The sequence below is a fragment of the Haliotis rufescens genome, unplaced genomic scaffold (assembly GCF_023055435.1).
Source record: "Haliotis rufescens isolate VD_foot unplaced genomic scaffold, xgHalRufe1.0.p SCAF_1, whole genome shotgun sequence".
Classification (NCBI taxonomy): Eukaryota; Metazoa; Mollusca; class Gastropoda; order Lepetellida; family Haliotidae; genus Haliotis; species Haliotis rufescens.
The window spans coordinates 26,514,103-26,540,877 of NW_025963779.1; the positions used below are offsets into that span (position 1 = coordinate 26,514,103).

Consider the following 26,775-nt stretch of genomic DNA (forward strand, 5'->3'; position numbering starts at 1 on the left):
GCAACTAAACTGATCAACATGTATTTATGATATTTGATAAGAGTTCCATTTCATGAAATCATCAAGGCTACAAATAATCCATGGTGTAGGAGAGGGGATGGGAGAGAGAAGTATCTGTACAAGATGTTAATGTATTCACACGTATTCGAGAGCTCCTTATAACTGCGTATAACTCCATTTGTAAATCACTATCTTTTCTTCCTGACTGAATGCAGGCATCGTGTATGCAAGACATCTACTCCAGTGAATATTGCACAAATATCATTATCTCATTTGTACACTGTTTGGTTATCAGCGTGTAGTTATGTACATTAAAATATATTGTTCATGAGATACCTTTTGATGAAAACCAACTGTTATACGGCAATGCAGATCACGTTGTTTCAGACAAAGGAGCCATATTTAACGCAGTTCAACACTTTATATGTACTACTAAAGCATTTGTGTAAAGAAGTGTTCATCCAAAGCAGTCCTCCTCTTCTGCAATCTCTATCTCTCTCTGCCCCCCCCCCCCCCCCCCCCCAGATATTATGGACATGCTCGTGCTTGAAATGTTTAACCAGGAAGTATTGAGATTCAATCCCCTCATGTGTAATAAAATGACCACCAAAATTGAATAACAGGATCTTGATTCTTCGTCGTCGTCAGGAGAGGTTTGACTTTTGACTAGATAGGAAGGACAGTAAGGATCTCGAACTTGTATGAGAGTTAAATTATAAATATGAAAGAGCAAGTAAAGGATGGACAACTTTTAAACATATTATGTCTGTTTGTTATGGTCGGACTCAGGGTTGAAGCTGTCGACTTCAAAGATCAGGGGTACCATCTTTTCGTGGCAATCAACAAAGATGTTCCTGAAAACATTGGAATAATTTCAGAACTGCAGGTAAGTAATTAAGTATTCCTGACATATATTATACAAGTATATATAACTCAATGGATAATTAGTTTTCATATTCATAAAGTCGATGTAATAAAAGGAGCTGGGATTTTATCGAAAATATAAATTGCCCCCTACATATTATCATGCTTCAAACTGTTGAAAAAAAAACTTTGCTAACACAAAAACATGACATTGTTGCAAGGTGGTTTTGTTTTGTTTTAAAATATTCAGGCTCTTAGTTTTAAGTAAAATAAATCTGGTATTGATAGTAGCTGGAAAAATATCTAATCTCAATACAGAACTTGAGAACTTTACATAAATTGAATTGAGAAGAGTAGCGTACAAGTGTTTACTCTTTCGAGTGTAGAGCTGGCATGCAAAGGATTGACTGGGTAGACTGGGTTACTCAAGGTTATCTGAAATTCAGTTTTCTTGCATATGACATGATAAGTGAAAACAGAATTTGATATTTTTTTTGAAATTTAAAATAGACGCTGGCTGTACCTGTATAAGAGCTACATGACTTGCAACTTAACTACTTGGTCAATGAGGACAGGATACTTATCTGAAAGCGCCTACTTAGTGCCTGGTTACACTTTTTCTTGGATTCAAGAACGCAGCGACTGTGACAAATTTTATGATTGTAAACCCAATCCTGTTTTTTTCAATATAATTTATTGATTGTTCATACAGATCGTTTGTGGTTATTTACTGATTTCACAATTTCGCGTTTCAAGATGAGATCTCCAGAACACCATTCGAATATCAATACATTGTCATGTGGTGCCTTCCCTTCTGCTCCTTCATTTCCCACATGGGCTGTTGGAAAATATATTGAAAAACAGACACCACAGAAGCACACCACACATGCACAGGCACAGGCACAGGCACAGGCACAGGCACAGGCACATATGCTAGCACCCACGTTATAGTTTAGTAATATGCTTGATTTGAGATATTCGTTGAAATCAAGCTCAGCTCTTGTCAGATATTATGCATACATGTTGATACGTTAACAATGAACATATTTAACAAATTTTACCATGTACATATGGGTGTAGATGTGCAACTGAACAATTCACCGAGATAAAGAATTTGCACGATAAAGAGACACACACGGACACTTTTTGCATACTTCTAGCACGATTCAGCATTAAGTTGTAATTTGTTGAAAATTAAAACTTAAATCCACTAATAACTCAAGATGTCACACAGAGAGGTTACGTGTGTGGGGGATTAGATCATTGGGGGAAATCTTGTACAAACCCTACATGTAAATGTATCTATATTACTCCTGCAGAGTATTTCCTGAAATGTGTCTAAAAAGAATAGAGTATCTGATTTATGAAACATTAACTTCAATATTTGTAATAATATAGATTATATATTTGAAGTGTCATATACACGTTTAGCTAAAATGTAATGTGCAATAACAGGAACTATGAAAATTACTTCTTTTGTGGTGCTACTTTTTATTTACACATCCATGTGCGCTGACGCGTTGCATTCGCCTTTTCGGTGGTAGCCACAAATTAATCAATTTATACCCCTGTAATTTACGTTTATTCGCCTCCAAACAATGGGTATGGTCATACAGAATGCAAATAACTAATTGCTGACGCATAGACCTAGAGTGATATGTATGAGATGGGTCTGAAGCCACTGAGACCACTTTGAAAGTTTTTTTTAGTTATTATTGATCATAGCGTCTTGTGGAAGAAATCGACAAGCACGGGTGTGATGCTGAAAAACCAAGAGCATAACAGTGGCGAGATCAGCAAATCAGCATAGTAGGCACCGGTAATTGTCTTTTGACTTTCTAAGTAATCAACAAGGATCGCACCCTTTGCATCCCCGAATACAGTGGCCATAACTTAATTTACTGATCTTGACGACTTGGATTTCTTTGGAGCTGGAGAAGCGTAATGGTGCCATTCAAAGGATTGACGTTTTGATTCGGGATCATAGTGGTAGACCCTTATTTCATCACCCGTTACTTATCTCTTTTTGAATTTGACGAAACCTTACTCAAGTAGCTCTAAATTTTCTATGGCAATATCAGTTATTTTCTCATTAAGATCAGAATTTAGAAACTTTGGCACCCAACGAGCAGATATCTTATTCATCTTCATTTGTTCATGAATAATAGCGTCAAGGGATCCATGGCTTAGACCTGTATCCACCTCAAGTTTAGCAATGGCAATACGTCTATCTGACAGTATACGTTTGCCGCATAACGTTGTGTTGATCCAGTTTCAAGCTTGCCTATGGATCTGCCTCCTTGTTTGAACGTCAAACGACGTCTTTGACGGTGAGGGGGCATAGGTGCATTCAGTTGTTACAATTCTCAGTAGCAAATGTTGTTGTGCTCTCTGTTGTTGTGCTTTATCCAAACACACTGACTGTCAGGTTTCCCAGCATCTCGTGCACCTCGTGCCCAAGACTGCATGTCTCTGTCCTTTCATCATGGCATTAACGTCTTTTGGGGGTTACCCAATTATTGTGTATCTGGATATTTCAATCTGTATTTGTTGGGCGACTTTTATACCATGAAAACTTGATCCTTAGGAAACTCTGAATAGTGTCTATATATTGAGGAGTATATTACGATCGGTGGTCAGAAGAAAGATCAGCTTTAAAAAATGACTACCAGAGATTTCAGAACAAAAACCTAACGCACCCGAAGATTGCACGTGTACGATGCAATTCCTCCATGAACGTGGGTGGGGTTGATTTTTAATATCTGACACCTAAGGGGGCGGTCGGGTAGCCTAGTGGTTAAAGCGTTCGCTCGTCACGCCGAAGACCCGGGATCGATTCCCGATATGGGTACAATGTGTGAAGCCCATTTCTGGTGTCCCCCGCCGTGATATTGCTGGAATATTGCTAAAAGCGGCGTAAAACCATACTCACTCACTCACTCACTCTGAAACCTAAGTGAAAGGCTGTCAAATCGCTCTGAGCAATTAGTTGATTCTTATTATCCAGGGTAACGCTACGCTCTCTACTCTTGTTTTAATGCAGTATTTGTGATCAGATTGGAAATGAAAGCATGAGAGAATTGACATTGACTCAAAGAGAGATAGCAAATATGGTCCATGTGTCTCGGTCTAATATTTGCAGACTTTCGAACAGATTTCTGCAGAAACAAAATGTTAATCAGGCCTCCCTGGGTCAACAACACAAGTCCAGGACCGAGAAATCTGAAACCAGATTGCCAATCAAATCGTCTCTTGCGCCAGGTCACCGGAGTTCAAGTTACTGGCCAGACGAGTAGCAATCGTCTGCATGCAGCTAATGTGCATGCTCTGCCACCACGTGTTTCACCACCTTAAACAAATCGACACAATATAGCAGCCAAACGCCAACTTAGTTTAGAGGGGGAATCGCCGATGGTCACGGGTAATGTTTTCCGATGAGTCCAGATTCGTGCTGGACTTTCTGTATAGACGTGGACGTGTCAGGAGGCAGATTTTAGGGTGGCTCTGTAACGATGTGGGGCGGGATCACCTTGACTGACAGAACGCCATAGTATATTGTCCGTGAAAGGATAACAACATACTGGTGCCAATAGTTCTGGCATTTGCGCGAAATGTTGATCCATGCTTTACCTGCCATGACGAAACCTCATCCTTCCTTTTTCTTATCCATCCATTACCATCACTCGATACGTATTTTTATATCTGTAATCAATTGTTATTTTCGAATATCCCCTACTGTTTTGGAGAGTATATAATGTATAAATTGTTCACTGGAAAAGATTATGCACATCAAGGGACAAGTATTTCTTGTGTGATAATGAGTAGCACATTTTGCAAACAAAATACTACTACTAATAATAATTTTATGTATGATTAAGGACATGCACACGTACCTACGTACCTACGTACCTACCTACCTACCTACCTACCTACATACCTACCTACCTACATACATACATACATATTTCCGCTAATTCTTATAACCGGGTCAATCGGTACAATACCATGTAACCAATATATCACTTCAAAACCATTCTTTCTATGTGTCCGTTCAATATGTGAAACTTTTTTCTTTTTTTCTTTTTCTTTTTTTTTTTGGGGGGGGGGGGGTTGGGGGTTGGATTCACTCTTGTTTCAACCATAGTTTATATTGTCCCAGACAGACAATATTAATTTTACCTACATTTGTAATGGTATTTTGCAGAGTATGCTGACCTCTGCCTCTGACTACCTGTATACAGCAACCCGGAAATACACCTACATAAGACGTGTGACCATCTTAGTGCCTGCCACGTGGACCAGAGATCCAGCTTGGGAGCTGGAAGGGGAGATGATCTTCACTCGAGCTGATATCAGAGTAGACGAGCCTCACCCTGCAATGGTGAGATACCGTTTGCAGTAATCGCTTTGTTATTGTATATCAATATTTGAAGCTATACCTAAATTAAGTATTTTCGTCGGCGGACGTATTCATTTATTGTACTATGACATTATGCATTCTGAATTGGTCCGCCAGCCAAAAGTCTTAACGGGTCTCTATGGCTCTATTTCCAAGGTGTGGCACTTCCGGTTCCGGTGCATGCCGGGACACATCGGAGCCGGAAGTGTCGCCATCTTGTAAAAACGACGTCATCTTTAGGGGATGTTCCGGGAAGTGACGAGATCTCGCGGTACTTGACGATATCTCGCGTAATTGGAGTTCGCTTAAGGGACAGAGAACAACAGTATAACACCTTCCAGCAGCTGAACTTGTCTTTGCAAGACAAAGCAGCACGACAAGCTCCTACCAAACAACGACCCCTGAGGCCGAGACCACTATGACTGGGCCTCCCTGACAAGGCCCCCATAACTTAGCCCCCTATGACTGGGACCCCAATGGCCGTTATATTACCAACGCTTACACGCCATTCTGAATGAAGTGGTGCAACACTACAATCCAAAGCCACACAACTGATGAAACGCATTCAGGCACATCCAGACTTGGGTTGAAATAGAAAAGGACAATTCATGGTGGAAGGAGAACCAATGCCTAGGACCCACATTGTGGATCTCATCAATGATTTGGTTAAACAACGTACTAAAACAGAAACACGGTTGGAATATTCTTGGCAATGTGCCACATGAACTGATTGGCAAGCCACAGCATTGGTAATGGATGCTGAAAGGACAACCAACCAGTAGTGTGGTGTCAACCAATCCAAAGAAGCCCTGTCACCACCAACAGGAGGGCGAGGACTTTTTTTTTCTACTTCGCCAAAATCAACCCCACTTGAAGTACCCAAGAAAGGATCAGCAGAGTCCATCTCCCCTTCTCAACCGGGTCTGTCAGTGGATTCACTTTTAATAAAGGAGAGAACAGGACTGGGTCAGGGCCAGAAGACGAGAAGACCTTAAACAGGGATCATTACCGTGTGGGTGGCATGGAAGACTTGTGGCAAACTGATCTGAGTGACCTCATGGCGTATCAGGAAGAGAACCAAGGCTATCATAGGGAAGTGCTTCAAGGCACCATTTACCCCCAAGAACCGCAACCCATGAAGAAAACCGATGATGTACACACAGTTCGTGTCCTAAAACTGCACCGCCACCAAAAGAAGGAAGAATTGTTGGTGAGATTGTCAGGATACCCAGGCATCTTTGTTTCATGGATACCTGCTGCCAATTCGGTCTTAAAATAGGGTTCCCTCTGTCTGACACCATCAGTTGTCATCACAATACCAGCAAACATCATTCACCACACTGGTGTTGTTTTGGCATGTTTTTGTTCAAGAGATTCTTATTTATGGTGTGGTCTTCATGAGTATGGTCCAGTTGGCTTTTGACCATTTGTGGCTTTGTTGGCCAGTTGCTTGGGGTATTTGCTCCCACAACCTAAACTGGTATCTTCTACGCCATCACCACAACAGTTTGCATTCCTCCACATCACCTACCTCCTCCTTGTCCAGTCTTGTCCCTAAAGGGTGTATCAAAAGACGTATGTGACGAATACGTTGTTTTCCAAACAGGATTTTTATGTGACCTTGCCCAATTATGCTTCCATGGATGTTCATCCTAACAACAATGGGTATGATTATGTGTCCAAACTCCCCTTTTCTTTCCAAATAAATCGTAGGGTAAATATTTTGGGGTATTTGGGACAATCAGCACTGTCCTTTCTCAAGACTGTAGGAAAATCAACACTAAAAACAGGACCATGCATGTTTCCTGAAATAGTGGTAGATATCAGTTCTGGACATAAAGTATCAAGGACAGTTTGAAACATCATGAGAAGTACGTGTTACTCACCACATTGCCTCAACACCATCTTGGGCAGCAGCAGCTCGCAAAAGAAGCATCAAACGCACACCTACTCCCTGTCGTATTATTATGACTATAAATGCAAATCCACGACACCAAGATGTCCCTGATATCATGTGGGCGTCTGGAAAGGCGAGAGAAAAACTCTTTATGGCAACTGGGTGACGTTCTGGATGCATGACCTGCTTCTTCTCACACCTTGAGTAATCCATATGATTAATTTCAACAACGTTTGAGGTCTTTTCAAACTTGGCATAATTATGGCATTATTGCTGCGGTGTGAAACTCATGCTAACCCTCAAGAACATCAGAATTATGCCAAAGTCCTCTGTGAATGCTTATGCGTGTTTTGTCTTAATGGATAAGTGAACGAAATACAGACGACTGTGCATGTAGTCCAAAGAAGAATGGAACAGAAGAGCAGAGTGCCTTGGTCGACCCAATTCCCGTGTCTTTTGTAAGTTATGCTTGTTTGCTTTGGAAATATATATTGAAACGTAATGACAGTGTTCGGGGGGACACCAGAAATGGGCTTCACACATTGTACCCATGTGGGGAATCGAACCCAAGCCTTCAGCGTGAAGAGCGGACGCTTCAACCACTAGGCTACCCCACCGTCCCCTGACGATCCTGATGTTGGGTGGTGACCCTTGGTTTTCCACTACGTGGTAGGCCATCTGTAGTGTTGGTGGTCTGGTACCGTTGCTGGAGCCTGTATATGGTCTTTACGTGGACTTGCATTGGCTACTTGCCGGGCGGTTTGTCCAGCTTGCAATCGTCCAAGGGCTTGGTGTCGCTGATTTCTCGTCAATCTTGGCACGTGGTAGCAATTCAGTAGAATGAATGTTATCCGATCTGGGTGGATTTTTATAGGGCAAGAAATGGGGGAACGCATGTGCATTTCAATTTTCACGGAACTCACGTGCAGCGGGTTGCCATGGCCGTTGCCTTGATGCGTTTGGGGGATCGGTTTTATTGTCATCTGCTTTGTTTTTTATCATCAAATTTCATTTTTCCGGACAAGGTAATGTTAAATTTTAGAAACTTTGACAAAACTTATCACGAGTTTTTACATGACAACTTTTCATGCAATGTTACTTGGGGTGACGTTTCTTTTGCGGTTCAGTATTATAGGGCCTCAGACAATCAGAAAAGCTTCATGTTACCACACGTTCACTGATGATGTCATCGGAGCATGCACTACCATGATGTCATTTAGTATGCTTGAGGCAGGGTATCATTCTCGCTCACTAATGACAACATGGGCCCTCCCAATCCACATCGCCGCGAATAGCTGCAAAATTGCTGATGCGGCGTTAAGCAATATTCACTCTCTCCCAATCCACAAGAGAGCAGCCTTTCTGACTCAACTCGGTGTTTTTGAGGCCTTTCGAAACGTAAGAACAGACTGACGTTGATACCTCCGGAACTGCAACAACACTTCATGCTTCCAACCTATTCAACTTTGTCCCGTCAGCCATGTCTTCATGTCTTGGGGAATACTAAGAAAGACAACAACAAGAATTGCACGACTGTTCCATTTTGTCTTCATAAGCATGGATCTTGTATGCAGGTGTCAGTAAAATATTCCCACAATTCCAACGGCTCTTCTTTTACCCAGCTGGACACTCTCTGTCCATCCTCGCCACGACCCCTCACATCACCCGCCACCCCGCTTCCTTCCTCTTCCTCTCTCTCCTCCAACCATACGCCCCTAACCCGTTTCCGTCCCGTCCCGTGAGATCACGCCAAGATGGCGGCACATCCTGTCACGAGACCGGTTTTGACGCCATCTTGCCGGGACATGGGGCTTTTTCCACCGAAACCGGAAGTGTACTGAAACCGGAAGAGTCGCCATCTTGGAAAACGCGCCATAGAGACCTGTTAGACTTCTCATATCTAATTTACGCGAAGAAAATTATTATTTGTAAGCACAAATCTGACAGGACGACTATTTATAATACTAATTTCATTTAATTAATTATTCGGAATACTGTGTTTTGGGATTTCTCAATAGTGCTGAATCTGTCATGATTTTATTGTTCCCTATTAAAGAGTAGTGTGGAGAAAATTATGGTTTGATGAAATGGAAGCAAATTATGCGCATTCTAAACCGATTGTCACTGATCAATAGAATATATTATTCTCAGTCGATGCCACATGACGTATTATGTACAATTGACGGACGACATGCTTATGCTATAGTCGGAAGCGTACAATGGACCCTGCTTTTAGAATAGATTTCTTATCATTATGGAGATGGTTTTAAGGCGTATATTTACGTTATTCTATTACGAAAGCAGTCGCGATTCTTTTCTCACTGTGTTATGCTAGAATGGAGATAAACCTACTCTGTTTCAAAGTTAGAGGTTTCAAACCCCTTTCAGTTTTAAAATAATATACATTTAATCGAATCTACATTTAAGATCTCTAAATCAAGAACACAGTAGGTTTATTTCCTAAATAGAGAAGGTTACTAATATAACGTACCCAATGTTTACAATTAAATTATACTTTGTGATATATATACACAAAGAAAAAAGTTAAGCACACCCTAATATAAACTAAGCGGCAAAAGAAAGTATAGGTGTGCAATTTGTAATTTTCCTAAAAACAGCGATAACTAGTGGAAAGTGGGTATTGGGAATATAACTGCCTAGGAACAGGTACCCAAAAACACCTCACCCGAACGCACCACCTTTGACGGCGCTCGTGCGGTGACCAAAAAATGGTGAAACAGGTTTCCCGCTTTGGCATAAACTGCACGCGCATGTAGGCTGTATGAATGCGTTCGTCTGCAGGGTATAACCACACGTGATGAAAGCACACTAAAGAAATGCAACTGCAAATGACTGTCACAGGAGCAGAGAGAGAGAGCCATCGGCATGGCCGAAATGGGGGCAACACAGGTCCAAATTGCCAGAAGGTTTGGTTGTACACCATTGACAGTAGCCAGGCCGATTCAATGGTACAGGCAGACAGGGAGGACACAGGACAGGCCTAGAACCGGACGACCCCGAGTGACAACACCACTAGAAGACGGTCAGATACGGCTCATTCACCTGCGAAACATATTCGTAACGGCGACGGCGACTGCAGCAACAGCGTTGGGACATTAGCCAACGTACAGTACTACGACGACTTCGTGCTGCTGGAATCCGAGCGTATCGCCCTTTCCGAGGAATGGTACTGACGGCTCAACATCGACGCCTGAGACTGCGATTGGCGAGGCAGGTTCGACGCTGGCAAGTGCGAAATTGTCGTCGAGTGTTGTTTACAGATGAAAGTCGGTTTAACTTGTTTCGAAATGACGGCAGAGAACGAGTTTATCGACGCAGAGGGGAACGTTTGGCTCCGGCGTGTATTCGAAAGGTCCAGACATTTGGCGGGGGAGGTGTCATGGTGTGGGGCGGTATTTGTGGAGATCAGAACCTGATGTTGTGATTATACAGGGAAACCTGAACGCTGTGCAGTACAGAGACCAAGTGTTGCAGCCAGTTGTGCTTCCGTTCTTACAAAACCAACAGCAGGGGACATTGTTACAACACGACAATGCCAGGCCCCATACAGCAAGACTGACTCGGAACTTTCTAAACCAGCAGAACGTTGACGTTTTTCCCTGGTCTGCCCACCATCTTGACAGACAGATTAGAGCACGCAATAAGCCTCCCGTCAAAACAGACAAGAATTGCAGCAGCCCTGAGAGACGAGTGGCAACGGATTCCAGTCCACGTCATCAGAAGACTGACGTCATCGATGAGGCGGCGTATCACAGCATGCATTGAGGCAGCTGGAGGTCATACACGCTATTTAAGGCAATTGTGTCAACAATGAACTTGTAGTGTGTCTGACAATTTTTTGGTGACATTTCTGACAACCTTAAAAGTTTGAAAATGAAATTTCTTACCCCACCATTATTTACCTTGAGCTTACATTACCTGTGATTGCACAATTTCATTCAAACTGTGGTTGAATAATCATTTGTTACTTCTCCCTAGATTATATTATAATTCACAACAAAACCTCTTCTTGTTATTTTTTATCATTCATGGAACTCGACCTATACTTTCTTTGGCCGCCCAGTTTAATTCATTATTGCTTGGTCCCAATATTTGTAACGGTCATGAAAGATACAATTACAGGAAGAATTATGTTTTCTCGAGATGATATAATCAGTCATGCGTGACAATAGCTCACGTGCCTTACATGGTATGCCGTGCAGCATGCTACCCTCGAGGATCTCTAAAAGCAGTATATCCGAACGTTAAAATTGCTTTCTAAAACTCGGTTTTAAACAGTTATTCCATGACATTGTGTGACCATGGCGATTATCAAACGCCACAAGATGGCAAATAATCGGCATGCATAATGCAGGAATGTCTTGCTATGACATTGGTCGGAATTTGGGGTATCATCACACTGTCGTAAGCCGTTTAGTTGAGAAACATTCTCAGACCGGTGATGTACAGGACCGTGCCAGATGCGGAAGTCCTCCTGTGACGACACATCGCAAAGACAAGGACCTTCTTCATCTCATACGCCGAGAACCCTTTTTAACAAGCACACGTCTGAAACAGCTGTGGTTGCCCAATCGTCGTTTCAGCACCAGAACCGTCAGGAACCGGCTGAATGCAGCAGGACTGGGGGCTAGACGAGGGCGTCCCTTGTTGAGAGATCACCACAAAGCTGCTCGTTTATCATGGTGTATTGCGCGACAGAACTGGAATCTGAGAACTTGGAGACGGATTCATTGGTCAGACGAAAGTCGCTTACTGCTTACTGATGGAAGAACGAGGCACCGGTACACGGCCTACACCTCTAGGAACATTGAACCGACTGTTGCATACGGCGGGGATTCGGTAATGGTTTGGGGGTGTATCTCTCATGATTGCAGGTTGGAGTTTGTCACCATAAGGGACAACGTTAACTGGGACTCAGTACATCCGGGTCGTTTTGAGGCCAGTCGTCGTTCCTCATTTTGAGTACCACGCTCTTGCTACTCCACCTCAGTACATGGATGACAGTGCCAGGCCTCATCTTTCACATGCAGTCGTGGAATACATGAGGGCCAAAGCAATAACGACTCTACCCTGGCCAGCAATGAGCCCAGATTTGAACCCCCTTGAACATGTTTGGGATATTCGGGGGCGGCGCATACAGGTACGAGATCCTCCTGTACGAGATTTACGCCAATTGAAAGCAGCATTGCATCAGGAGTGGTTGTTGTTGTACCCGCTACTGATCTGTTAATAGCAATAATCATTAAGAAACAAGCCTTGAAAGGAATTATTTTAACGTTTAACGTTAGTTATTTCTGTTGTAATTGATAATCGTGACTGAAATAGTTTCATTATTTCCCTGTCAGGTCCAATAAACTAAAAATTTAATTTAATTCAAAATTTATAAAATAACCATTGGACTGTCTCCACTTAAGAAATGACACATTATAAAAATAAGGTGTGGAAAAATTACATCAACATGCATGTTTCACATCTTAGAAGAAAGGTAGGTTGGCATGGTGGCATGATTTAGTTCATCTAAAACTGGGACCGACCATTTCATACTATTCTTTGCCAATTTTGTTTAAAAGACACAATATGTTTCACTCTTCGGTTCAAGACATACATCAGTACATACACAATGTCCAGTACATCAAATTGAGTTTGGTGAACCTGAGGCACAAATGATTCCAGTATTTCTGGGATCAACTTAAAACAAAGCCAATTGAGGTCAAACATGATTTATTCTGATTTCCATTTTACTTGAGTTTTAACCGACTTACATCATATGTACTTACACTTTGTTTGATGTTTTGTAGGGCAATAGTCCCTATGTGTTTCAACCGGGACAATGTGGTGACCCAGGCCGCTATATCCACCTGACGTCGGACTTTGTCCTGGATAACCAGATCGACCGTCAGATTAATTATGGAGATGCAGGTATAGTTTCACCATACATTATTGAGATTTTTTCACTCCATTTTGGCCATCAATATTTACCATATCAAAGGTGTATGTATAACTTTTTTTGACTAAGATTCAAGGGAGACAGCTCCGCTCGTCATATTTGTAAAGCATTACCAGATTCATAGTAAACAAGGTAGCAGGCGGCAAACACTGTGGAAATGGCAGCTATGGCAAAAGAGAAGTATTATTTCTGAATTATAGAATCAAGGAATCAGATCAGCACAGGTAATTACAGAGAGAACAGTCATTCAACTATCAACTGTGTCTTGAAAAAGAGAGCATGTAGACAAAAGACATTGACTGTTGGTGGCAGAAACAGACGCAAGAGCACAGAACATATTTGGCATGAAATGATTAATAGAGAAACATTTCATGGATTGGCAGAAATTACGAGGAATTCCATCACCACTCCTAAAACCTGAACAGCAAGAAAGACGTTTAAACATGTGTTTGTAGCATAGACATTTTCATTAATGGGACAATGTGAAAGTTCAGTGTGGCTATATCCAAACTAGATCAAATGTGGACGAAATGTACAGGAAAACCAATTTACAAGCACCCAAACTACAGTCTTAAATTTCAACAGCACACTGTATGGTGACGAGTGTGTATTCCAGCAAATCAATGATGTAAAACATAGAGCAAAGCATTTCCTGGAATGACCCGGCTACACTCCTAACCTGAACCCAATTTAAAATATTTGGGGAATCATGAAGGTTAATATCAATGCAAAAACTGAAAAAATATAAGTGATATGAAATCAGAGAAGGTGAGATATTGGGACAGTATGACTATGATTTTCTAACTTCTTTGATAGGCAGTATGCCTCGCCACTAGGAAGATAGTTTATCTGACAAACTGTTGTGAACAGTTTGCTGTTTTGTAACTTTAGGGAAGCAGTGTTTTGTTAGACAAATTTATCTCTTGGTCTATGACTTAATGAATCTATAGTTTACAGCCTTCTCGTTCTCAATAATTTCTGGTCAAACTTTGTTAGACATATTGATAGAACTACAACCGTGTTTGTAAGTACTTGCAAAAGGGGCGGTCGGGTAGCCTAGTGGTTCAGGCGTTCGCTTGTCACGCCGACGACCCGGGTTCGATTCCCGACATGGGTACAATGTGTGAAGCCCATTTCAATATCACATGCTTCAATGAATGTATAATTGTTTTTGGATCAATATTAAATATGCGAATTATATCATATGCTAGTCTTACCTCTTTACCTCTATAAAAAGAATTATACATTTCCAAGGTCGTGTACTGGTTCATGAGTTTGCTCATCTGCGATATGGAGTGTTTGGCGAATATGGCGTCCGTGACAGCCTGCAGCATCCAGTATATTATATAGACGACAATTCAACCATACTTCGTCCAACTGCCTGTTCTGCTGAGGTTGTTGGGGTCTTCCATGATGTTGTCAATGGTGGGGACTGTGCAACTGGTGACACGTCCACCCCTTTGAATGAGAACTGTATCTTCCTCCCAAGCACTACTGACAACGTTGCCACGGCATCTGTAATGTATGCCCAGTTTTTACAAGAGGTATGCAAACGTTAATTTATTAATTATGGCATCCCTATCTACATTAATAACAACAGTATTGCACTTATAATAACAATAACGAAACCCTTTTGTGTATAAAATACATGTAGATTGTCTGCTACATATTCATAGGAATTTCAGCTTTAGATCATGTTTCGTTTAGGTCACCGAGTTTTGTGAATCCAACCCACAAGACAAGAAGCGAAAACATAATGCTGATGCCCCTAACAGACAAAACAAAATGTGCAACAAAAGAGGCACATGGGACGTCATACGGGAACATCTGGACATTAGGGGACATTAACCTGTTGGCACTGAAGACCGAACACCACAGTTTCAGATAAGATACAGCCAAGCCAAAACATTTGCTGGAACAAGAAGGTGTGGACGAAGAACTGTGCTTGTTCTCGACCTCTCGGGTTCCATGGAATCGGTAAGATGTTCGATTTTATTCATTGAGATCCTTCATCTAAAAGCAGCGTGCATTGTACGGTTTCGTGTATATCACAAGCACATGTTTACGATTCGGTATCACGTTGATGATACCAGGTTTTCGCAAAAATGTCAGCGTATCCTGGCGTCTACAGAATAGAATAGTTTAGCATATTCATCCCCGCTGGTACCGGTAAAGCCATGGTGCATTTGAGAATGTCAGTGATGGAAACATTTCCCCATATTATGATCCTCAGACTTAAATTGATAGCGGCCAAGCAATGCACAAGATTCCGAAGTTCAGATTTAAATTGTGAAAGGATGTCTGTACGTAAAAGAAACACTCGCATTGATTATATCATTGCAATTGGTAATTATACAGTCGTCTTGATTTAATTGATGAGAAGTCCTCACTTGCCTATTCGGTGCTTAAATTATTCCAACTGATTTAAATAATTATCCTTACTTAGTACTTCAACTTCTAAATGCCTCTCAAAAAAATGATTTTATGATTCAAAATTTCTCTGATACGTTTTCTCACAATAACATCCAGATATACAATATCAAAAAAATCATAATCCAATCGCGTGGATCGACGCTCATGTTTTTGGTCACTGGTATGCCCCGTTACGACTATGTACAGGCCGCTGTGATATAGCTGATATATTGCTGACAATTGAGTTAAACATTCACTCTCTGGCACAGGACAACAGATACTTCAGACAGCATCAACTGGCAGACCTAATTATTAGAGACATCCTTCCCGTGGGTACAGAAGTGGGCATCGTTGTGTTCTCCGATTCCGACAGAGTCTTGGCCAGCATGCGAGTCATCACATCGCCAGCAGACAGACAGGCGCTGGCCCAGGGGCTACCAGTCAAAAGTAACTATGGTGGTGGCACAGCAATTGGACAAGGTCTTCTTGGGGCGATTGAGGTACATAAAAGAAGAAAGATGCTTCTATAGCCAAGCGATGGGGTTAGGCCTGATACATGGAACTTATCAGACTGGCGATCAGAATCATAAGGCCAGTAATGCCATAACTTTCTTAATAACTGAAGGTAAAGTTAAAAACTTTATTTAAGTTGTACTTCTTTAAATGTTTTTCTCAAAATGGAAGAGATATTATCAAACCGGATGTGCATATGACCTTCTTATGAAGGCACGATCCATTTTGTTTTAAATCCGTACTGTATGATTTCATGTGTTCTTAAACAAGAAATGGTGTTACTAGAAGTGGACATAGCGTTCTTATTAAGGCTGCGTGAGGGATAGAACTTTCTGTTGTAAAGTTGTATTACATTTTTGTACAAACCTAAACTCAGTGAGAGGCGTGGGTTTTATGGTTTATAGTCTTGTGTTTTCTCAGGCTGAAACTAAAAGTATTGTTATGAGCCGTGTATGGAGGTATGTATTTATTTATAGTGCCATGGGGACATAATCCACTTCATAATATGTTAATGTTACATTTGACTTGACACAGTTGTAATTAGACCTGCTTTCCCTGCATCGTTGTCGTCAGTAAACATCTTCTACCCAGAAAATTGGATCAATGAAGCTGAAACTTTGCATGCATGTAATGAAAAGTGAATGTGATCTCAAGAGATTTGAAAAGTCCAATTTGTCCGCCATTCTTTTTGGAAATGTAATAAAATTTTGTATGTTGTAGTTGGATGTAGGGCAAAACATATCTGTTCCGTTTTTGCAATGTAATAAGTTATGACTTTATTCGAACTTTACACTTTTATAATGCCCTTAAATTCTCTCAAAATACATTTGTGTACAGTATACCTATCTTCTGTGAAACTGCTGATGAAGCTTATTTTGTACCTTCAAATGATGGTATCATAATTTGTTCAATTAAAGCGACAAAACCTTTCCATATTCATGAGAAATCGATTCAGATTATATTATGATCTGGTGTTTATGAATCACTATCAACTAGTGATGATACCAGGTGTTGGCGAAAAGGTGAGTGTATTCTGCCCCACCAGTGGCACCCTTCATAAACTGTGATTTTGAAAAAGTATTTTTCTCATATATTGCCCTAAATATATTCAGCAAAATTCAGCATAGATTCCTGTCGCCATAATAAGATTGACATGTTATGTGGTCTTGTTATTTAATAATTTATTTGCTTGTTCTAAAATTTAATGAAATAAGAAGGGTTTTTTTTAAACCCTCAAAGCTTATAGCCAAGAGAATTAAAGCAGAAAATGCCTGATATATGCCTGGAGTAGTTTCCTGACATTATGTCATTGGGAGGGCAATGAGGTCAAGGTCACCATAAATAAACAATTGATGAACATTTTAAAATAAATCCAGATTTTACGACGTGGGTGTCACCAAAATTCTGTCATGAGCAATAATTTAGAACTCTTTAAAGGATTTAAAGATTCCCCCGTACTTTAGTATTTAATTACAATGTTTGTTCCAGCTCCTGGAAGCCAATAGTAAATCAACAGAGGATGGCCAGGTGCTTCTCATCACTGACGGGAAAGAGAATGTACAACCTCTGATATTGGATGTACTGGCAAACGTAACAAGTAAGCAGGTCGCTGTCCACACTCTGGCCATTGGGACTGAAGCTGACCCAAACTTAGAAAATGTGTCTTCTGTAACAGGTTAGTTAAGTTTTCCTCTGTGGTTTGAAGATATCGTAGCTCACTGTAATCAAATATCAAGTAAGGTCTTCTCAGAAACCAGTAAATTAAGCAGCTGATACTTATCATAAAATGACACATTGATCTGCTAAAACTGTTCTGGCCTTATGTGGCAATAGAATGTAATTTTCTTATAAAATGAAAAGAAATTTGATGTCGCCACACAAAACCTTGAACACGACAAAACGTGTTATGAAGATAACGTTTTGTTGCAAAGTGAGTATATAATGTACAACAAAAAACACACCAAATACGTTATCCAACATCCTCAAGGAGGATCAATATATTGCACTGTCAACTCTAATTGCGAGTGCGTTAGAATATCCGGCTAAAAATTAGTATGAACTGTAAGTCCAAAGTAATGTTTTCAACGCTAGTGACATAAATTGTGACCTTGCACGCATGAGTTCTCTTTCATCATACACGAATTTACATGTAGGTGGACAATTTCTTTTCGATGACGAGAGCTCCACATCGACAACTATGGAGGCTGTTGGAGAAAGCTTGTTCAAAGCAATTAGTATGTGTGAAGACAACAACGTTATTGAGGTGAGATATCGACAAGTAGGGTAAATACCCTGCTTAGCGATTAAGAGATGATTAAAGGGGAATAAAGATCGTCCTCTCGAAAGGAAAACAAATCATGTAAAAGAACACAAAATGGGAGTGACACAGTCATAATACTGTAATTAGTTCGTTTGTTGCTTTATGGCATAGTCATCAATATTCCAGCTATATCATAGTGGCCTTTAAATAATCTGCTCAAACCATGCTTGTAGGCCATAAAAATTGAATGTTAACATTGAAAATAAAGGGATCGCCTACTCCCCAGCAGATATGATCATATCATTATCCCCCGACATATAATGACGGGGGGGATATAGCCATCAGTATGTCCGTCTGTCCGTCCGTCTGTCTGTCCGTCTGTAATCATTGTTTGTCCGGAGCATATTTCCTAAACCGTACAACCTAGCTTCACAAAACTTGGTACACTTAATTAACAATCAGGCTCACTAGAAGTGCCTTTTGCTATTTAGAGATTTTTAGAATTTTATATTTTTGGCGTTTCCATGGAAATATGATGAACTTAGGAAATTTGAGAGTAGCGCTCTTGTCCGGACCATATCTCCCGAACCATACAACTTAGCTTCTCAAAAGTTTTTACACCTATCAAGCAGGTTATGTAGTGGTGCCTTTGCTATCAACAGATTTTTTCCTTTTTTTTCTTTTTTCAATTTAAATTGAAAATTGATGAACTTAGGGTAATGTCCTCGTCTGGAGCATATCTTCTAAACCATGCGACAGAGATTCACCAAACTTGATGCATATATCAATCATGTTCACTAGTAGTGCAGTTGGTTATTTATAGATTTTAATCTTTTTAATTTGTAGTCCCTGACATATAATGAAACAATATGTTTAGGTTTGTTTTTTTGTCAATCCCTAGTACATTCTATTTAAGCCTTTGTGTCATGAGGCTACTACAGAGCTATTCATATGCGAATCTGCGAAGTTATTGTTATTACAATATCATGAGATCATCAGAAAGTGAGCTACATGAACCAATATTTTATAACCTTCAGTATCTTTCTGGTTTTGGCATCAAGGAAAAAGATTTCCTTGCCAATCTAAATACATTTGAAGGTACACACAGTTTACCGACATGCCACGTCGGGGGAATATGTCATCTTCGGATGACGCTTGTTTCCATTTGCAAGAACCATATAGATAGGATAATATGTGTTTCATTCCCACTACCCCGTACTTTCTTGCATAGTATACATACAGAGAAGACGCCAGGTATTTTGGAGACAGAAGCATCCCATCATTCGTGAAATCGTGAGTTCGTGGGCTTGTCAACGAATTTTATTTAATTGTGTGTGTGATACTATTGAGAAGAAAATGCCAATATTCACTGTGTCAGGAACCGTACTACATTCTGTGTGTTAAAACAGATTGATCGATATGCAGTGTTGCTGACCTCAGTGCAGAGGAACTTCACCAAACGCATCTGGATGGATTCTTCAGTTGGTAACAAAACCCTGTTTGCCTTCATATTGTCACCGAATGCTAGAACTGAAGTATGTCAAAAACAGAGGATTTTCTGATGTATGTATGACATGATGTAAGTGTACAACGTGTTTTTTTTTCTCAAAACTTACTAAATTGTAAATCGTGTAAAATTGTAAAACTGTTTGATTGTTGTGGATCATCAAAGTTCTGTTGGTCATCTAGTTGTGACCAGCACATTTGTGTGGTTCATTTACACATAGGTCTTCCTGGACAACATATAGCTTTAGAAAACAAAACAAAAACAATTCATATTCTAAATGTCTCTTCATGTGTACATTGTTGATAAAATGGGTTTTGTTGATTTTTTTCTCCTCCCCCGCACTTTTAAACCGGCCTTCATAGCCGTGATCATTTAGTTGTGAAACATCGATTCATTACATCAAAAGGCAAGGTTATCCTCAAGGTCTTAGCCTGAAAACGCTGTTGTTTACCTCCACGAGAAGCATTTGTTGAAGGTCAACGATGCCGATATAGTGGTAAGGTTGGACCGTGTAACCATGGTCTAAAACGTTCGTGACCAACGCATAATGTCAAGGTCATATTCGTCAAGAGGCAAGATCACCCTCGAGGTCTTACTCTGAAAAGGATTCTGAAACTTTCTCAAACCGAATATGATCGTATCAGACTCTGGTGGTATGTAATGAGATATTCTTGATATGACAAGGAAGTGGTTTCTTCTGATTTTGCAAGCTCTTACAGACACGCTCGTAGTGTACTCACTCTTGAATTCTATTGTCCCATACCTGATGTTTGTTCCTTTCAAAATTTCAGGTGACTATTGAAAACCCAAGTGGGACCACCTACAATTCATTTTCCCTGGAATACAGCAAAGACGAGTCTCTGAACATAATTAGATTTACCATCGATTTAGCTAAGGTAAACACTTTTTGCAAAGGTGAGTGAGTGAGTGAGTTGGGTTTTTACACCACTTTTAACAGTATTCCAGTTATATCGCGGCGTGTCAGGTTAATGTGGGAGGAAAACCCGAAGTGATGCAGGTCTCAGACGTTTACCACTTCGGTGAAACCCACGAGCACGGGTATGGTGCTGACAGACCTAGAAACCCGGCGAACCGGGATTCGAACCCCCACAATCACAGATTTCTGGCGTGCCCAAGGGACGCAACTCTGCACAGTGAATCGCGGCGCCTTGGACGACTAAGTTTGCTCTTATTATACAGAAAGTAGTAATACGTTTATCCCGAATTGATGTCTTAAACACAAATATACAGACTGAAAGGTATTGGTTTCTACTTTAAAAGAAATTATACGAATGAAAATATGTACTTTATGAATATTTGTTGAAAGTTATCCGAATTCCTTAAAAAATGTTTATAAATATAAGTTTATCCTAAAATTGATGTCTTAACCACATTGAAAGGTATTGGTTTGTATACAAATGAAAATATGTACTTTATGAATATGTTTGTTATCCACATTCCGTAAAAATTGTTTATATAAATTGTAATCGTGGTCATGTGGCCTCCAATTCTGATATAAAAGAAAGAAAGAGCCAATCTTAGCGACGTAAGAGACGACTAAAATGGACTGGATGGTCAGTTCACTAATCCCAATATCTAATTTGCCTGATCCAGATACGAGTATTTACAAGGGGTCATGATATAGCTTGTGTATTCCTGACTGGTGTTAAAAAGCCATTCACAGTCATTCAAATTTCTGCATTTCAGAACGGCACCTGGAAGTGTCATCTTATCCGTCGGTCAAACGTAGATGAGTCCGTAAAGGGTGTGGTTAGGTCTTACTCACGTGTTGGGTCTGTGCCCGTTGAGGTGGAGACGTGGACTAGCTCTAAACTGTATGATTATGCCCAAGGCCGTGGAGTAGTTGTCTACACACATGTACATCAGGGATACTCTCCTATCATCCGGGCCAAAGTTGAGGTGACTGGATCAAAAGTGGGCGTTCCATTGATACTGCTAGATAACGGAATCTGTAAGTACAAATCATTTACGCCGTTTTGTAATGATTTGCATCAACATAACACTTCTTGTTCTGTATTGAAATACCGTGCCATCATATAAACGTTTATATCTCTACGATTTTCAAAACTGTTATGTTTATGTGTGTGTGTGTGTGTGTGTGTGTGTGTGTGTGTGTGTGTGTGTGTGTGTGTGTGTGTGTGTGTGTGTGGAGCGGGTCGGGTCGGGGTTGGGGGTGTTTTGCTTAAATTAACGAGGTAAATATGAACTCATGACATAGATCTTCGTCCGTCTGTTCAATGATTTCATAATATTCTACAAATCTCCAGCCACATCAAAGTAAAGTTTCGTTGAGCAAAATACTTTGAAAAAAACCTTGACTGATGCTTCACTGTCAGCTGTCAAAAATAGCATGTCAGCTAATTATGTATTATGTAAGTACATCACTCGATGTCGACCTTACTTTTAGTGCCTGACAACACCCGTGATGACGGAGTGTACAGCAACTCCCGCTACTCCTTGGAAGTGAAGGTTGAATCGGTGGAGGGACAGACGGCCGTCGTCAGGGCTGGTTCCCAGTCTGGCCGGACACTGAGCGTCTTTCAGAGTATGCCATATGCCCTCATATTACATTAACCCTGTCTGTCAGAGTATGCCCTCATATTACATAAACCCTGTCTGTCAGAGTATGCCCTCATATTACATAAACCCTGTCTATCAGAGTATGCCCTCATATTACATAAACCCTATCTGTCAGAGTATGCCCTCATATTACATAAACCCTATCTGTCAGAGTAAGCCCTCAAATTACATTAACCCTGTCTATCGGAGTATGCCCTCATATTACATTAACCCTGTCTATCGGAGTATGCCCACATATTGCATTAACCCTGTCTATCGGAGTATGCCCTCATATTGCATTAACCCTGTCTATCAGAGTATGCCCTCATATTACATTAACCCTGTCTATCGGAGTATGCCCACATATTGCATTAACCCTGTCTATCGGAGTATGCCCTCATATTACATAAACCCTATCTATCAGAGTAAGCCCTCAAATTACATTAACCCTGTCTATCGGAGTATGCCCACATATTGCATTAACCCTGTCTATCGGAGTATGCCCACATATTGCATTAACCCTGTCTATCGGAGTATCCCACATATTACATTAACCCTGTCTATCAGAGTATGCCCACACATTACATTAACCCTGTCTATCAGAGTATGCCCATACATTACATTAACCCTGGCATATTACATAATCTACGGATATAGTAGAACCATTTGGCCATGTTACATAAATACGGCAAGAACCTTTCCACAATCGTATTGGGAAATCACAGATAAAAGCAGACTACAATATAAAAATATAACGTTAATATGTCTCGATTTTCCAACGCAATCGATATCATTGGGCGTGATAGGCAAAGTGATGGTGGACATTACATGAATGGATCAATGAAAAGCAGTGATGACACCATAAAGCACTTGTTAATGAATCACTGTCAAACTGTGATCATATAACACAAGTTTTCGCGAAAAGCTCAGCGTGTCCTGCCCCACCTTTGCACCCGTTACAAACACATGCAAAGGCAAGTCAAGTGTGCAAATCATAATAGGGAATTGCATCAGACATAATATTGCACTGATTTGCATTGCTTAAAGACGAAAACCTCTGAGTCAGTAACAGTAGGAGCGTTACAAGATCCAGTGCATACCATGTATATGATTGTATAATCGGAATATGTTTACCGTTCAGATGTAACCCCACCTGTCGTGCTTGAGCCAGTGGAACTTTTCAGCAGGGCGTCTTCCCCGGGTGCTATAGAGGTCTCTGGCCATGACCCTACAGTTGACCAGTTCAACCCAGGCCGAGTCACTGACCTTGACATTGTTATGCAGGATGCCGGCCTTCGGACCCTAGCATTGACTTGGACAGCACCAGGTGATGACTTAAATGAAGGAACTGGTGAGTTGACTAACTGGAGCAATCTTTGGTCTAGTTAATGGTTGTCTTGAACATAAAATATTGTATGGCCCACATGACTCTGGTCAAAGGAAATTGAATACGGGAGTGTTAGGTGGTCGACCATAAATGTTGTTTACTGCATTAGGTTAGTAGCAAATATATTGTTTTAATTTCAGTGGCAAAATATGAAGTGAGGGTTGCTGAGACGTTTTTGAGTCTGCGAGACAACTTCACCCAGGCTCTGCTGTTTAGCAGTGAAGATGTTGTCAAGGGAAGCATAGATCCAGTTCCGGCAGGCTCCATTCAAAATGTCACTCTCCGTTTACCAAGCATCTGGTCGAGTGACTTCTTTGTAATTGGACTAATCGCACTCGACGAGGCAAATCGTCAATCAGATCTTTCTAATTTTTGTTCAACCACCTTTAAACCCATCACCGTCCCTCAACGGCCGGCTGCGTCAGATAAAACTAACAAGCCAACTGTGTGGGTGATATGGGTAGATGTTGGTCTGGGAGTAGCTGTTGCCATAGCTGTTGCAATTGTGGTAACAGTTGTTTGCATTAACAAGAGGGCAAAGGGCGACAACCCTGCCTAAATATTAGTCATGCATACTGCTGGTGAATTGTTGAACATCTATGACGCTTTGATATACATAATTATCTCATTTGTTTCTTTAAACTATTATACTATTTATACTATACTTTCATTTTGCGACGCTCTGTTGTGTGTTTACTTTCTATAGCTATGACGATTACAACCAAACGTACATAATAGCGACCAAAACCATCTCTATAATCAAACGAAACTCTCTACTGAAAGCAGAGTCAATTGTACGATTCCAACTATATCCTCAGCATGTTTTTATGAAACACTTTCAAATAGTGATGACACTAGGTGTTCGCGAAAAGATGAGTGTATCCTGCTCCTCCGGTAAAACAATTTCAAAAGGATGATATTGCATTACCCACCTACTTCAATGCCAACTTAGCTCACGAAACTGTCCCACGTGTTTGATTGTATTCACGCAAGGGTAGGTCAGTCTATGAATCGATCGCCTTTAGTTTGTTTGGTCTCTTTATTGATGTGGCAGTCACCCGAACATTAATACCCTCAGGACTTACACGTTTTTGTTCATATCATCGTCTCTTTTCAAGCGTATGCAAGGAATACAAGATGTTAGTTTATTGGTCGTTTTCCGCCAACATTTTTTTTTACTGGAAACATCATCTGCCAAATGAATGCCAATCAGCTAACATGCCTTTGTGAAAGGGAGACTACTCGCCTCAAGGGTCCGTTTCAGCAGCGTTCAGGCCAATCATGAAAATACTATTGTCGATTTTCATTTTATTTTGTTGAAGTTAATCATACATAATAACGCATATCCATGATTCTAATTCATGGCAAGTGTATATCTACTGGAAATGCACACGCAGAGCTGTAGCCAATTTTACAATTATTCCTTTTCTTTTTTTGTACACGTATCCATTTTTCAGGGCACGGCTTGTTAAGCATCATGTAAGGATGTATTGCAGGACCCGATATTGTTTCATGTAATCGAATCGTATTTGCTTACTTACATCTGGTTGCTACGATATATTGGTTTCTGTATCAATGTATGTGGGATCACACTTCATACTCCATAAACTCTTAATAATAAATTTAAATACTTTAAGTAGCCTTTTCGAAGCATTCAGTTTGCATGTTAACACTGGTTTGCAAGTTGTGATCTATGACAGTCTACTTTCAACATAATGTACGCTTTAATTTTTTTTTAAATAAAATACGTATTTTGCCTCGACTCACGAACATAAGCTAATATTTGATAGCCATTTCGAAGCTGGGGAAACATGAAGACATGACACTTTTATGAATAACAACTTCTGTATTATTGTAACGACATTAACGGTTACGTCTTCATCAGGTAAATGATTAGATCATTTTGGCTCATTCAACATTGGCATACTGGATTCTATTTGGCTCCACGTGCTGTAAACGGTATCGTATCGAAGCACATTGCATGCAAGAGTGTGTACTCAAACACAGGAGAAACAAATATTTCATGAATTTTAAATCTGAAAACTGAGATTAATAACCCTGTTTCACGCCGAACAATTTAAAACGTATTCAGCGTATTCTAACCCAGAGCTCCGATTGACATGGAACATTTTTTCCTCAAATTCATACTTTGGTATATTTGCGTTTTTGTAGAGTGAGTAGAGTTTTCTGATATTGTACTATGCTTGCTGCCCTTAAAAGTTCCATTTGTAAATTAAATTATAGCTCTGGTCCAGTATATATATATATTGTTAACTTTTTTCCGTTTTGTTGTTTCTTTTGCCCTAACCGTATAAGAAATTCTCGATGTTTTTCACAGTTGTGATTCAATTTCTTTATTTCCGTACTGATGGAGGCCACAGGCCTATGGTACATTTATGAGTTGTACATTCACAGTAGTAGAGTCTATAACATAATATTATTTCTGTGTCTCATTGCATGATAAATGTACATAGATACATTTTGTAAAAGTAAGTACTTAGAGTTGTTTAACAGAGATGTGAATTTAAAGAAATTGGGATTGACATGGTAATATTCAGGTATATACTTAGCCCTGAATGTTGCATAAAATGGGCATATAAGAAGAAAGTGGTATTCATCTTCAATGTCATTTAGGGCGCACAAGTGACAAATGCGTTCTTCTCTTTTAATACGCGTGTAACGTCCAGTTTCAATAAATAAATTGTGTGAACAACATCGAAATCTTGCTAGGGAAACTCGGAATTCTTTTACTTTTAAACAAGATAAATACTGTTCGGGATATATATCATTTTTTACCATTTTGTAACAAATACATTTGTTTGATTCAGATACAGAATGAGACCAATTTTGTAAATATATATCTTTTTAGTCTTTGTGTTAATGATCTAATGAAATAAGAATGAGATTGTATATTTTGTTCACACCATACACAGCCATAACCAACAGAAAACAGTAAGTCTTTTACGTCTGTTACCCAATTTCGTTTTC

The 26,775-nt window shown here is 40.2% G+C and overlaps 2 protein-coding genes across 2 annotated transcripts; both read left to right on the top strand.

Annotated features, from left to right (window-relative positions):
- The first annotated feature begins 639 nt into the window (after positions 1-639).
- On the top strand, positions 640-15,106 carry LOC124131752 (calcium-activated chloride channel regulator 3A-1-like). The gene is made up of 5 exons (XM_048393887.1): positions 640-886; positions 5,069-5,245; positions 12,980-13,100; positions 14,383-14,672; positions 14,836-15,106. Exons 1-5 carry the CDS (start codon positions 722-724, stop codon positions 14,974-14,976), a joined length of 894 nt encoding a protein of 297 aa, XP_048249844.1. The 5' UTR covers positions 640-721; the 3' UTR covers positions 14,977-15,106.
- Positions 14,977-26,497, top strand: LOC124131703 (calcium-activated chloride channel regulator 4A-like). The gene is made up of 10 exons (XM_046495157.2): positions 14,977-15,105; positions 15,810-16,040; positions 17,542-17,728; positions 18,207-18,316; positions 19,723-19,848; positions 20,612-20,716; positions 21,528-21,792; positions 22,249-22,386; positions 23,542-23,751; positions 23,928-26,497. Exons 1-10 carry the CDS (start codon positions 15,097-15,099, stop codon positions 24,344-24,346), a joined length of 1,800 nt encoding a protein of 599 aa, XP_046351113.2. The 5' UTR covers positions 14,977-15,096; the 3' UTR covers positions 24,347-26,497.
- The last annotated feature ends 278 nt before the right edge of the window (positions 26,498-26,775 follow it).

Coding starts and splice junctions, on each gene's coding strand:
- LOC124131752 (XM_048393887.1), top strand. CDS start 722: ATGAAAGAGCAAGTAAAGGATGGACAACTTTTAAACATATTATGTCTG. Junction 5,246..12,979: donor ACGAGCCTCACCCTGCAATG/GTGAGATACCGT, acceptor GATGTTTTGTAG/GGCAATAGTCCCTATGTGTT. Junction 13,101..14,382: donor GATTAATTATGGAGATGCAG/GTATAGTTTCAC, acceptor TACATTTCCAAG/GTCGTGTACTGGTTCATGAG.
- LOC124131703 (XM_046495157.2), top strand. Junction 17,729..18,206: donor AAATGTGTCTTCTGTAACAG/GTTAGTTAAGTT, acceptor ATTTACATGTAG/GTGGACAATTTCTTTTCGAT. Junction 20,717..21,527: donor TTACCATCGATTTAGCTAAG/GTAAACACTTTT, acceptor TCTGCATTTCAG/AACGGCACCTGGAAGTGTCA.